The 13674-nt window shown below is 42.7% G+C and overlaps 1 protein-coding gene across 1 annotated transcript; it reads right to left on the bottom strand.

The window, feature by feature from the left end:
* Nucleotides 1-49: 49 nt before the first annotated feature.
* On the bottom strand, nt 50-9664 carry ankrd33aa (ankyrin repeat domain 33Aa). The gene is made up of 5 exons (XM_086121554.1): nt 9488-9664; nt 6591-6920; nt 5300-5429; nt 5076-5216; nt 50-3491 (listed from the first exon to the last, which is right to left on the bottom strand). Exons 2-5 carry the CDS (start codon nt 6846-6848, stop codon nt 2674-2676), a joined length of 1347 nt encoding a protein of 448 aa, XP_085977680.1. The 5' UTR covers nt 6849-6920; nt 9488-9664; the 3' UTR covers nt 50-2673.
* Nucleotides 9665-13674: the final 4010 nt, after the last annotated feature.

The raw sequence follows: 13674 nt of genomic DNA, 5'->3' as shown, positions 1-13674 counted from the left end.
TTGCTGGATTGACTTCAGTTTTTGATTTTTTAAATTTTTTATTTTTTTTTACATATGATCACATGTCACTCAGCGAACCGATTTGAGGAAAAAATGGACATATAAGTGCATTTCATACCCCCACCACTAAATGGCGATAGCAAATTTGACAACATCCCACCGCCATCAATTCAGAAAAAGGACAATATAGTATCCCATGGTGGCAGTAATACACACTTGGGCTGATTTGCCAGCTGCCAAACGACCCCACAAAAGACGAACAAAGAAGGACAATACATTAGGTACATATTTGTGCTCACATTTTCCATGTTTTCGGGTTACTGTGTGTTTTTATTCAGTACATTGCTACTGAGTGCAACTTTTCATCAAATTTGTTGTCTTGGTGGCCAGAAAACACATCCACACACCATTCTGTTCCACACATCATCGTTTTTCATCAATTATTCTCTTTTTAATTTCGAGATGATCCAAAATTGAAGTAACAATGGAATTAAAATTAATTATCACTTCGTTATCCACGGGAGGGGTCATTCGCTGTCCTCCACAAATAGCAGGGGAACTTTGTAGCAGCCTCGTGCTTAAGCCACTTGTAAACAAATGCAGTGCAGGCTAGTTATATACTTGCAGCTTTGCAATAATTGGGTCCCAGGGGGCCAACACGAGAGAACCGCAGTCCCAGGGTACAAATGGAGCACAAAAGTGTTGATTAAGAAGTCTCTTTGGATAAGGAGAACTTTAAATGCAGCCTTGTTAGATTGTCTGCACTGATTTGATTTCATGTTGTTGCACGCTTCTGTTTTGTCTTGTCATTAGAAAATAAGGTGCTTGATTGCCTCAGTTGTGTAACTTATGGCAGCAACAGAGGGTGTTTTCAGTTATGGAAGTGCCGCCACCGTTGTGCTCAGGCGCAGTCATCTCTCTGCTTTGGGCCGTCGACGTGGCTGGAGGCTCTCACTTGAGTTGCCGTGTAAATAAGAGCACGTTGCTCGTTGTATTTCACACAGACATTCACTTGCCTTCACTTTATCTCAGGAAAATAGTCTTTATCAGTTTAATCTGAGAGTATAACTTTAGCTTTATAGTTGTCACTTTAAGTCACATTGATTAAGTCACTGGTCTAATTACGTACTACTTGGCCCAGGTCACGCCTTACTTACTGATCTTATGTGCTCCTTCAGAGCACTCTGGGGATTTATTCATTGCAGCGCTGACCTAAAGTCAGCAAGTTCCCTTTGGTGAAGAGGAAATGACACATTATACTAATAATAATCTAATGTGATGCAACAATCCAAAAATGACCACATCAACAACACCAATGTCTTTGGTTTTTAACTTTTGTTGCACACTGAGAGGAACACATAAGTAGCCACTCAATGTAATGATCCCAACGCATGGGCCATACATGATGGGTTGTGTCACCACAATCAATACACTCTTGCGATCTCGCAAGAGAAACAATCTCAGTGACGTTTGGAACGACTGACCTGCGTCTGTGTTTAATAAGCGCAACACATAGCATGTTTGGGATTGTTTGGCACTCATTACCAAGAATATTTGTGCCTTGATTTTTCTCCCACACCACGCTCATATGAGCATGCCTATTGTAAACCTTACTTGGTTTTCTGGGAACGGAAAATGGCCTTTCCCCAAACTGTTTAATGGTAAGATAGAACTGTCCAAAACATCTTGGTAAAATCCTGTGAGAACTAATAGTGTGAGAGAGAGAGAGATTCCTGAGGTGTTTAAGAAATGTGATAAAAGTCCTCTCATGAGGACATAAAAGGCACCTGGTAGATGCTCCAGTATAGGTTGCACACAGAGCAAACGCTACAGTAGCTCCTGTCTTTTTCTTTAACCAAAATATCCAGCATACTATATGTTCAATATGGCTTCCATTATCATTTGAGATTAAAAATGCTCACACACGGCCACATTGTTGGGTGTCAATGTGGTGATTTTGTTAATAATGCTGAGGAACCCTTTCTAAGCACATCATACCTGTTTGCAGATAATTACTGCTGATGTGAAAGACTGAAAACTATGGCTAGCATGGCCTCCAAATCCGTGCTTGGATATCCAACATGATTCGCCCTCCCCCATTGCAGTAAAACTTGAAGTTCAATGACATAGTTGGGCGATGAGCCAGCCGCCCCTCAGGCAACCAAGAGGAGCCTGGAAGCCTGTTAGCTTATAAGCTAGCTGGTGTCTGGCAACGCTCATCATGGCGGGCAAAGCGCCGCCGTGACCTGGTGGGCTTCATTCCAGCAAGCGGAGGCTGTCATCAGAGATGCCCACAGTATTTGACAGTGGTGACAAAGGCATTTTTCATGATTTTGAAGCCTCATTTTACTTTATGGACTTGGCAATTTTGTCAATCATTCATATTGAGCAGAATTGTTCACAAATTTAGAAGGCGTATTTATTTTCAGTATACAGGGATAGGGTAAACGAATGCCAGCACAGTGGCAGGTAACACTCAGACCCCCCAGCAAGACTACTAATTTAGGTTTTAATTCATGAATAAGAAATAGCTCAAACCTAATTGAATGGAAGACTGGGCATGTTTTGTGAATCCAATCAACATTGCATATTTTACTCCGGCAGCTGATACAAATTTTGTCCAAATAGTCTTCAAAGGAATCAACAATCATCTGTGGAAACTTCCAATTCGAGTCATGTTTTGTTTTCGTTTTTGGACACCTTGGATATTCTCTCCTGCTCTCTTTGTATTTCCTTGTTCTTTTCCCTCTTTTTCTCCTCCTTGGCCTCCTTGTACCTCCACACAGGAGGCTCCAGGTAGCCCTTCTGCCTTTTCTTCTTCTTCTCTTTCTTTGGGGTGAGTTCGCCAGATTTGGTCACTTCAATTTTGGGGACACAGCCCGTGGGGAAGATGCTGTTCCTGTACGCCATGCTGCGGGGAATGAAGCCTCTCATGCTCCCGACTGGCACGCTGTCCCTGCGCTCTGCCTCCTGGCAGCAGGAGGTCCGGTATACCGAGGCGACTGATGCAGTGCTGGGCAAAGAGGCAGTGAGAGAGCCGTTGCTATGAGACACCGTGCATTCCTCCAGCTCCTTGCTGCTGTGCTTTTCAAGTAGCTCGGGAACGGCAAAGCGCCGCTTCCCGATTTCTGGGGGGCTGCTGGGACACAGTGGATGGCAAGCCGTGGCTATGAGGGGGCTGTGGATGCTTGTGGTCATGCGCACCAGGTGGTCCATGACCCCGTTGGCTTGGGGGTCCTGAGGGAAGCTGAAGGTGAAGCTGTCCTTCAAGCGCTGCCGCAGTCTCTGGCTTGTGGTCTTGGTGGCAGTGGCCTTTGCCACCAGCTGTTTGAGCGGCGGCCACTCAGGTGCGTAGCGCTCACAAAACTGCTCAGCCACAGGATGAGCCTGCAGATAGCGGATTCTGTTCATCGTCTCAAATCTTCCCGTCTTCAAGACCCAGTCCTTCAAACCACGAGCTTGAACATGGTCCATTGCATTCATTTCGGCACCTGCGCGTGACAAAAAAAGTCAAATATTAGCGCTTACATGTTTACTCATGTCAAGACATATGGCGTGATTAATTGCTGATTCTCGCCCAAAGTCAGCTGGGATAGGCTTGAGCACACCAGCGACCCAGTTAAAAATTAACCGTCGAGAAAAATGAATGGATGGCTTTACATGCCGTCCAATAACGCTACCATGTGGCCACTTTTGGAACTCACCCATTCAATGATGAACATTTAGACCAGTGGTTAAGCATTCACCGAACTCTTCATTAGTGAAAAACAAAAATATGACTTTTTACAACTTCAAGACATAAAAAAAACGCATATATTAGAAACAGAAAAAACTAAATAAAATTTCAAGACATAAGTATAATTTACATTTTTTTTACCACCTACTATTACGACAGTCACACGTTGGCTGCTGAGCGAACTAAATTTCCCGCAGCACAGATTGGACAAGCAATGTCATGTGATCATCTGCAGCCAGTGATGGCCAAGCGGGCGTGTGATAACTAATTGACATGTTGAGTCTGGTTGTCTTAACCTCCATGGCAGAGGCTCCGTCGAACTCCTGAGACCGATTAATGGAACCCCCAGGGTTCGATCGAACCCAGGTTAAGAACCGCTGATTTAGACTATACAGGAAGACCTTTTTTCATTGAACACCATCCCGGGCAAAGTATGGGCCCGGGTGCCACATCTAGTATCTGACTGGCCCTCACAGTGATCATGAAGTCAAAGCAGAAATAATGCGGTACTTTAATTTTGAAATTTGCACTTTTTAATCTATGTGCATGCTTGTGGACGTTAAGCAAGTACTTGTGTCAAATATGTAATATTGAGCAACTTTTCACACCCCACGAGTGACTGTTTTGCCATGAAAGAGATGAGCAAAAATGACAACAGTGCTCCTAATGCCAGCAACATTTTAATTTCCTGCACAGTAGATGGAAGAGGACCAAGATAATTTGGCCTGATGATATCGTGTGCAAATCTACAGTTTTATACACGGTACAAATTGGGTCTCTTATAAGTCATCACCGTATCATTAAACATCACTCTCAATAATATACATCCCACTTATCTATATACAGTATTTGGCAGTTGTGATGTGAGTTTGCGGTTGGTGCACAAATTGATTCATAATTTCGTGTGGAGTGTCAAGATGTCATTTTGATGGTCGCTTATGATTTTGTTTCACCACACTTAATCAAAATACAAACAAAATAATACAGATCAAGTTGAGGTTGCCACCTTGGCAAGTGTTTCGGGTTGTTTTGTCGTTCCTTTGCAGAATTAATTGCCCATCACTGGTCTAACAGCTGAACTGGAAATGTGTTGTAGATATTGGTACTTCAGTCCTGTCCAAATTGAACTACAATCTTCCTGTAAAAAGTTGTCATTTCAGATATCTGCAAGGTCATATTTGCCAAGCAAAATTAACCTCACTTGCCATTTATGTATAAGGGGCTTCTCATGACAGAAATCTGCAATTCAGGTACTATTCGGTGTTGTCTTAGGCAGATGCAGAAGCTTTAATTGTCTCCTGATGCATGCACGTAAGGCAAAGGCCATGTTTGAAGTTACCGTGCATGAGCAGGGCCGACACACAGTCCTCTCTGCCCTGCATGCCTGCCTTGATGAGGGCGGTAAAGCCACGAGGATCCCTGACCTCAATGTCCACACCAGAGTAGTAGTTGAGGATGTAGTTGAGAATAGTGGTGAAGCCTGCAGGAGACATGAAGACAACATTGAAATGAATGGAGGTGTGATCCGTGCGAGTGTGGTGTCTCAATTGTGGTGCAACATACCGGCCTGGGCTGCAATCATGAGGGCAGAGTTGCCATCATTGTCTTGGTGGTTTATGTCTATTAGTGGGCATACATGCAGCGTGGTGACGATGTCCACAAACCCTTTGCTCACAGCCACCATTAGTCCACTCTGATGGGCAAATATGTAGACAAGCTACGTATAAACAGGGTGACCCCCAAAAAAAAATGGACTCACGCTTTTCGTGGACCTTATTTATATTGTGTAAAGTATATGATTTTTATTCAGGTGTTTTTTCACATTGACACAAGTCTAATGAAACATATAAAAGACAATAACATTTCATTTAAGATAATTTCATGGCATTAAAAAAAATAATAATCAAAATGGGCCAATAAATGGCCCAATCCACCAAAAATGTGCCATTTGGTTCACCAGGAAATGTATAAATGTACAATAAATCTACTGAGTAGTGTCCTGCACGTTGATCCAATTCCATTCTACTCAAACAGTGGAGTGCCGCCCACTGCAAGGAGGTCGGTGCAATGACAGGTGGGGTGCATGACCCCTGGTAGCATGCTTTCCAAGTTATTTATTGTTGAACGTTGATCTATATATCATTCTTTGATATATATATATATATATATATATATATTTTTTTTTCACTCACAATGTTATGCAGTGGCGTATTTCTAATAATTTTGGAGCTAAATGATACTATTTGTAGTCACGGCAGAGGGCTGGGTGGAGCGCCAAATGTTTTCTTCTTTCTGGGTCGGGTGAGAAGCACTCATCTAATTTTTTATTTATAGGAGTGTCTGTTTAAAATATATATTTAATCTATCTTGAAAAGTGGAAAATTGCATTTGTCTCTGCTTTCTAAAACTAGACTTTGTCATATGGAACAATTTCAAAATCATCCTTTTTTTTGGTACACATTTGTGTCACTCCATGACCCAACTACACACAAATATAATCAAATACAATAAAATAACGACATCAAAACGTTTGCCTGAGATGGCGGAATGCATATTTTGAGTAGTTTAACATGTGGATTACTAGATTTAGAGTTGAAAAAAGACCCACATTTTCAGTTAATTTCTGACCAAGTTCCAACAAGCAAATGGCACCTATTTGATAGGGCGGCCACAAATGAGAAAGGGGCAGTCAAAGAGTTTGTACATTACCACACACAGTTCCTTTGGGACACAACGAGGTCCAATATAAAAGCTGTTTGAAATACTGAGTGACTTACATGGTATTGATTATGTTGAGCGCTATTATGTTTGTAATAACATCTATTGCATTGGAGTGCATTGCAATGTTTCTCACCCTGCCGTTAATGTCCAACTCCATGGCCTCTTCCTTGGTCACGCCTCTCTCCAGAATCCTTCGCAGGGAGATGGGATCATTGCGAAGACATGCCTCATAGACTGTTTTAGGAGACTCTGCATACGTGTCGTCTCTTTCAAAGTTAGGAAGCACTGAGTCGTCAGAGAGGACACTTGCAGAGTCTGAATCATCCAGGTTCGTCTCAGGATCCTCAGACGGGCCAGTGCCCAAGTGGGAGTCGTCACGTGTCGAGGCCATGAGCCCCCTGCCGCCCAGACCCCTCTGCCGGGATCACAGCTCAGCGTCTTGTCTTCTGTGTGCCATTCTCACCTGGAAAGGAAAGATGTTGAGAAGGACACAAATAGAAGTTCCCTGTCCGGCTTTTGGACAAACCGCCACAGGCGCCTTCCTTCAAAAGCAACTAAAGAGAGCACATCTCCTTTCACAAAGGTGCACATATTCCAAAGGAGCACCGTTTTCACCGTAGCAGTGTATTTCATCAACTTGAAATAAACTCCAGTTTGGCCTCAGTGATAACTATAGAGTGGAGCATCTTTGTGGTGAACGAACGTGTTCCAGGTGAACTGAGAGGGCTTGCTCCGAGGCCTAAAGAGGATGAAGCGCTTCACCTCTGTCATGATCCGTGTTCGGCAGCAGGTGGCACGCGTTCACTTCTGCCGCCTGCACACCTGCTGCCTATTTGCCAGAGATTGCACCTGCTATCCTGTTGCCCATGTTTCACAAATTATTCGATACCATTCGCGGTTAGTTACATTTTCATCGTCCCAAGGGAATCATTATATTATCGTGCTCGATCTAGTATTTGTATTAACATACGTTCCTTGCCGGTTTTTGCAAGCGTTTTCTGTTGTCGTGTTTTCTTATTTTCCTGGTTCTCGTTCTTTACCAGCGTTTTCTGTTGTCGCGTTTTTCCTTTCCTGGCTATCGTTCTTTGACCAGCGTTTTCTGTTGTTTATTAGGCGGGATTTTTGTTTGTAATAAATATTATTGTTTTTACAAAGTCCTTGTCGGTGTCTGCTATTTCGGGGATCCGCTTGTTTTCGTTTTCTCCGTTACGTACGAAGCAGTTCCCTTTTCCTGCTCCGTACGGAACGTGACAACCTCACTTCAGCCCCACTGATCTGTAAGTTCAATTGACTTGATGCATAAGCTGCCTGGACAGCGCACCTTTTGCCAGCGTTGTTAAACTCGCCCAGACCGTTTTCAGGCAAAAGGCAATGCAAGGCAGCTTTGTTTGTCCAGCACAACAGCTAACTGCCACTTCAACACTCTCGGATCCACTAATTAACCCGAATCTGCAGATCTCAGAGCCCTACTGGCTTTATATTCAATCAGCGTTTCTTTAATGTTATCAGGATCCAACCATTCAGTGATATGAAGTCCAGTAGCAGAATTTTCAAATCTATTCTACTACCAGGAGACAGCGTAAAGCCTTTAGGACTGAAGTAATATGTCATGATCTCTTTGTTGTGGTTAGAACCCGAGCTACAGCATTCTGGATGAGCTGCAGCTGTTTGATGCTCTTTTGAGGGAGACGAGCGTTACAATAATCAAGTCTACTGGAGAGAAAAGAATGGATACGTTTCTCCTGGTCTGTTTGGAGCTTTCAACCCTTCAGTCCGGATGCTTTTTTCAGCTGCTAAAAGGCTGTCTTAGTGAGTGATTTGATAGGATTGCTCAAAGGCAGGTCTGAGTCTATCAGCATGGCAAGATTTCGGACTTGAAGTGAGAGGAGCACGAGTGGATACCCGCAGAAATTTTGACTTAGACCATCAACTGTAAAAGTGGACTGAAGGTCTGGTGGGAGAAATCACCGTTGATGTATTTGGGCCATTCTACCAAAGTAGTTCCAATTCCTTGTTGTTATGCTCTCAAAATAAACTACTGTCTTTCTACAACACTGAATCTGATAAGAATGAACTTCTCAAAATATGAATTAGCCCATCTCAGGCAAATAATTTTTTTTATGCTGTCAGATTTCATTTTTGAAGTTCAACTTATTGTGTATTTATCCTTGGCCCTGATTAGGTGACATTGCCCGTTTAACAAACAACATTTTTGAAGGTTGTTTTTCAGGATTTGAGTCTCCTCTCATTTCAAAGTGGGGAATTGTGAGTCAGATTGTCCAGCCGTGGGCCATGCTGCTAAGTGACATGTGGCAGGTCTGCTGGTGACGCCTCTTGGCAGCCTTATGACAGACAGGGGTGAGTCAGGGCGATAGATCACATGCTGATGGGCTCTGATATTTCATGGGGCCTTAAACCTTTACCTGCAGCCCTCGGACAATCTTCAGTCAGTGGTTGTCCTTCAAGGACATGTGGTTTGGGTGGAGGAGCTGATAATGGAGATGACTTACATTGAGTGAAGCATATAATGTGTACTTAACATGTTGAGTGAAAATGTAATTTATCGAAAAAAAAAAAAACGGTTTACTCCCTCTGTACGTGAACCTGACTGAAATCATCTTTTTCAAAGAGAGGAAGCAAAAACTAGTAAAACTCTTTTACGTGTGTCTTTTAATGGGCATCTAGCTGTTTGGATGTTTGATGTAACCTAGTTCACTAATACGATAATTGAACAAGTCTTCATAAGAATAACAGATGGGCTATGCAGAATGAGTTATTCGAGTGCAGTAATGACAACTTTTCTGTCATTCAAGCAAAACTTTACATTTATATATATTTTTTCTTGAAGTTGAACTTGCGGTGTGGCTCCAACTTCCTGCCAAACGGTACCTTCTGCCTCACCTCTCTATTGCTTAAGCTTCCTTAAACTTGCAAACATAAGCCTCGCCTTCTTGACTCCAAAGCACAAATCAAAATTATCTTCCCCGACATCAAATAAAGCTTCTTTTAGGTGCGAGCAAAAATTCTCACCCTGAAAGAATCCATCCATTGAGAGTCCCCTTCTTTTTGATGGCTGAAAGCATCTTGTTGCTTCCCTCCCTTTGAAAAAAAATGCTTCATCTGAAGTTCCCCAAAGTGTCTGTTGCTCTCGTCTGCCCCCTCCCTCCGTCTCTTGTAATGGGCACCTAGGGTGTCTGTCCTCCTTCAGGTCCCGACACAGACTGTGCAGTCTTAAATCAGGCAGCATGCTCTCCCCCTCTCATCCCGATTAGAGAAGATTTAGCGATTAAGCAAACCAAACGCACAGTGGCAACCCTTGTTCCCCTCGCCGTCTGCTGAGCTAGTCTGGTGACCCCACCCTCAATGATCCCATCTTTCTCGCTCTTGCTCATTTTTCTCACTTGTCTCCACAGCTCTCTCAGTCCCTCCACAGCCACCTCGGCCCGTCTGTTGTGTCATCGGAGCGAACCTCTCACAAGCCAATTCAACTCTGTGACTGAATCGCAGGCACTTCCCAGCTCTGCAAATTGTCTTGGGAGGCACTCGTGTCTTTCTTCTGTTTTCTCATATGCAAATCCTGCATATGAACTACGTATAAACAGGGTGACCCAAAAAAAATAAAAATGGACTCACAATTACCGCCCCCCTCCCTTGACACAGATGACACGCATGGGAACCCACGGACATGCTGTGGCACACGCACACGCACACCCACAAACCAGCCGGATAGAGTCAGGGAGGGCATCTGCCTTTCCTTTAAAGTTGTAGGCCAAGACTTCATTAAAAAAAAGAAAAAAACAAGGAATTTATTCTGTTTTGGGAATGAGGCTGTAACGTTGTGAAAAAAGTGAAGCGCTGGGGCTTGAAGCATGATAAATGGCATTTCCCTTGAATTTCAACGAGGAAAGATGATTTGAGAAACTCGTGTTTTGACTTACAAGCATGGTCACGGGACAAGTGAAACCCTTATCTCAAGGCACCAAAGTTCCTCTTTTCATTTGGCCTTCAACATAGCTGAAGTTGGTTTCGCAGGTTTAAAAATAGACACTTGCTGTCACACCCTCAGCAGTCTTGTATCTTGCGTTGAAAACTGCTGTTTTCTGTGTCGTCCAAGGGTGCCACCAGCAGTTTAGCACACTTAGTGAATATGGTGATCTGTAATTCTGTCAGGAAACCACCTCAAGATTGATCCATTTTGTTTCAACTTGTGGTTCCGTCAATTTTGTGGCCCGTTTCTGGTTTGGAGCTGCTACCTGAATGTGGACAGGAACGTCTCATGAACAAGTTGATTGAAAGCATCAGGGCCTCGCTCACATGCTGTTAAAGGATGCTTTGTCAACAGATTAACCCCCGTTGCGTTATCTGGCAACCTTGCTGCTGCGCTCCTGCGGTTGTGCAATACTTCCGCTCAATTGGAGATCAAGTCTGCCTCCCTGAGATCAAACATTGAAATGCTCCACTTGTCAGTGACTCATGCTTATCTGCTGTGCTTCAATAAATGTTTAGACTTACATAGCGTACCATCGGCAGAGGTGGCAAAAGTACTCATACCTTGTACTTAAATACAAGTAAGTACACATAGGTGGATAAAAAAGACTACCGTAGTAAAAGTAGAAGTATTAATTGGTTTTCTGTACGTAAAAGATGAAAGAGTACAGCTTCTGGAATGTAGGGAGAGCGGGACTTGATGTCACACTTTTTACCCTTTGAGATATTTCTTGGAATCAATACAGCATATACAAAAAAAATGTGTAGCAAATGAAAGATCAAAGTCTCAGGTACGCATTCATGTTACAAGTAACAACTAGTTACAAGTAATCAAATAGAGTGCGAACATATGGCATGTTGCACATGTTGTCATGGTGTATAGCGTAAGATATCATGCTGCATTTTGCAACTCATTTAAAAAAAAAAAAAGGACAACATTATTGCCAACAATGTAACTTTTAACAGAACCGACACGACTCCTGAACATAAAAAGGAAGAACATCAGGACAGTATTTCGTTTTTTAGTTGCCCTCTCTGGTGGGGATGAAAATTGCAACGTGACAACTTAACCGTGTGACACGCCCCAGTGTCCCTATTTAAGTACAAAAATAATTATTATGTTTTTACTGTTCATCATATAAAAAACCTGTTTTGATAACTTGGAACAATAACTTCTTTAAAAAGTATGCACAAATTAGTTGACCCCCCTTACAAACTTATGCATCACATATGAGACAAAATAAACAGAACAAAACAAATAAGTGACTGAACACAACTTTGCTGCAAGCTAATTTCTGAAAAGCGAATCAGGACTGCACTGGCAGCATGTCATGCATGAAGACCTTGATACCTTTTAGCAGGTTTGGATCTGCTCCAATCATTATTTAATTTGCTCATGATAACCAACTCAAAATATTCACGATTTGCGATTGAGTGGAGAAAATATATGCAATATCACTTTTGAACACAGGGGAGTAGTAGCCTGACACAAACATTTACATACACTAACATACACACACGCACACGCACGCACGCACGCACGCACGTACACACACGCACACACACACACGCACACGCACACACACACACGCACGCGCACACACACACGCACGCACACACACACACACACTCACACGCAGATGCACGCCCGCGCACACACACGGGCACCCTTTATTGATGAACTTTTAACGTGACGCTTGTTCTAGTACCAGCCATATTTGGACCCCTCCCTTGGACACTAGTTTCTGAAGTTCAATTCCCCCCCAACCCCACCAGGCACGAATCCACCCAGCAGAGGTCAGTGTGAGAAAAGAAGACGTTGGGAAACACAGCACTAAATTTAGCCTGCTCGGTGAGTGATTCTGTGTACGGCCATGTGCTCCGCTAATATTAGACTGTTGGCACTTTGTCCAGGGCAGCTACCAGCACTAAAACTCAGACTTTTCCATGTAAAAGAATCTCAGTCTGCTATTGGAATCAACGGGATGGGGGTTAGTCAGCAAGGGCAAAGAACCGACTGTATTCATCAAGAGAAAGTTATTAGTCTGTGAAGTCGATGTTTGTGCTTGGCTCAAGGACACACGATTATACCACTTGGAAGAAAGCAGCAATTTGGGGCCTGTGCAGCAACTTGATCTGTTCTAGTGCGGATCACATCGTTTTACGTCAACAGCCTAAAGAATGAAAGATGTGCTTAGGTCTAGTTATTTGACTCCATTTGAGACTGACACTTTGGGAGATGCTACCATTTGTCATGTCTCATCTGTGGGATGTCCCAGAGGCTCGGACGGGACAAGAATAACTTGACCTGTGACAGACGAGGGAACATTTCTGAAAAATGCAGAACAATAGCTACAGGACAGCAGAACAAGCTCTGGTTAAAAAAAAAAAAAAGAAAAAAGTTGACCCTTTCAGTAACTCTTTGTGCTGACCGAAAAAACACCCACTTCAACATGCCGTCCAAGCTCCATCGAGAAATAAAACACTTACTATCTAAAAAACAGGAGAAAAAAGACTGATAATTTAACTGCATATCATAAGGTCTATGTGGCTCAATGGAACATGTTTGTGGAGAGCTTTGTGGCTGGAATTAACTTTTTACATGACTATGAGTAGAAAAATCCCAATGCACAATTTCTTGCAGGATTTTCAAGAACTTAAATATTTTTATTTAATAACTCAATTTATTTTGTGGTTGCAAAAATAAAATCACCTGGATCCAGGTACATTTTTGGAGATGTACTGTATATGCTACTTAAAAGATGTATATACACACACACACATAGATATACAGTATCCCCCCCCCCCCCCCCCCAGAAAATATTTCTATTCAGAAATATGCAACTCATCATTTCCAAAGGATTTATTGTGTAATGTACAGCCTTCTTTGGAAAGAACACTTTATTGGTAACAGTAGTGAGACTTGAGTAACTTTGTTCTTCATGGACTCTCATTGTTGGAATAATGACCGTGAGGACTGACTCATTACATCACTACAAATAAAGACGTCATGAGCTTTCAAACAGACAAAATGATTTCCAGAGCACCTCTAAACGCATTGTCTTCACTCAACTTTTGCTTGTTTTTGAAAAAATTGAGTTGCATCAATAAATTGTGAGTTGATCGTCAACACTTAACTAGTGAACATTTCAAGTTGACTTGAGTAGCAGATCTTGGAACAATTGATGCTAGTATCATAAATAGATGGGCTTCAGGGGCTGTGTGTGGAT

This window comes from Hippocampus guttulatus, chromosome 1 (genome assembly GCF_054856545.1).
Source record: "Hippocampus guttulatus isolate MCC_2025c chromosome 1, RoL_Hgut_1.0, whole genome shotgun sequence".
Classification (NCBI taxonomy): domain Eukaryota; kingdom Metazoa; phylum Chordata; class Actinopteri; order Syngnathiformes; family Syngnathidae; genus Hippocampus; species Hippocampus guttulatus.
The sequence above is the reverse complement of the archived record's forward strand: the minus strand, read 5'-3'. Positions and strand labels throughout refer to the sequence as shown.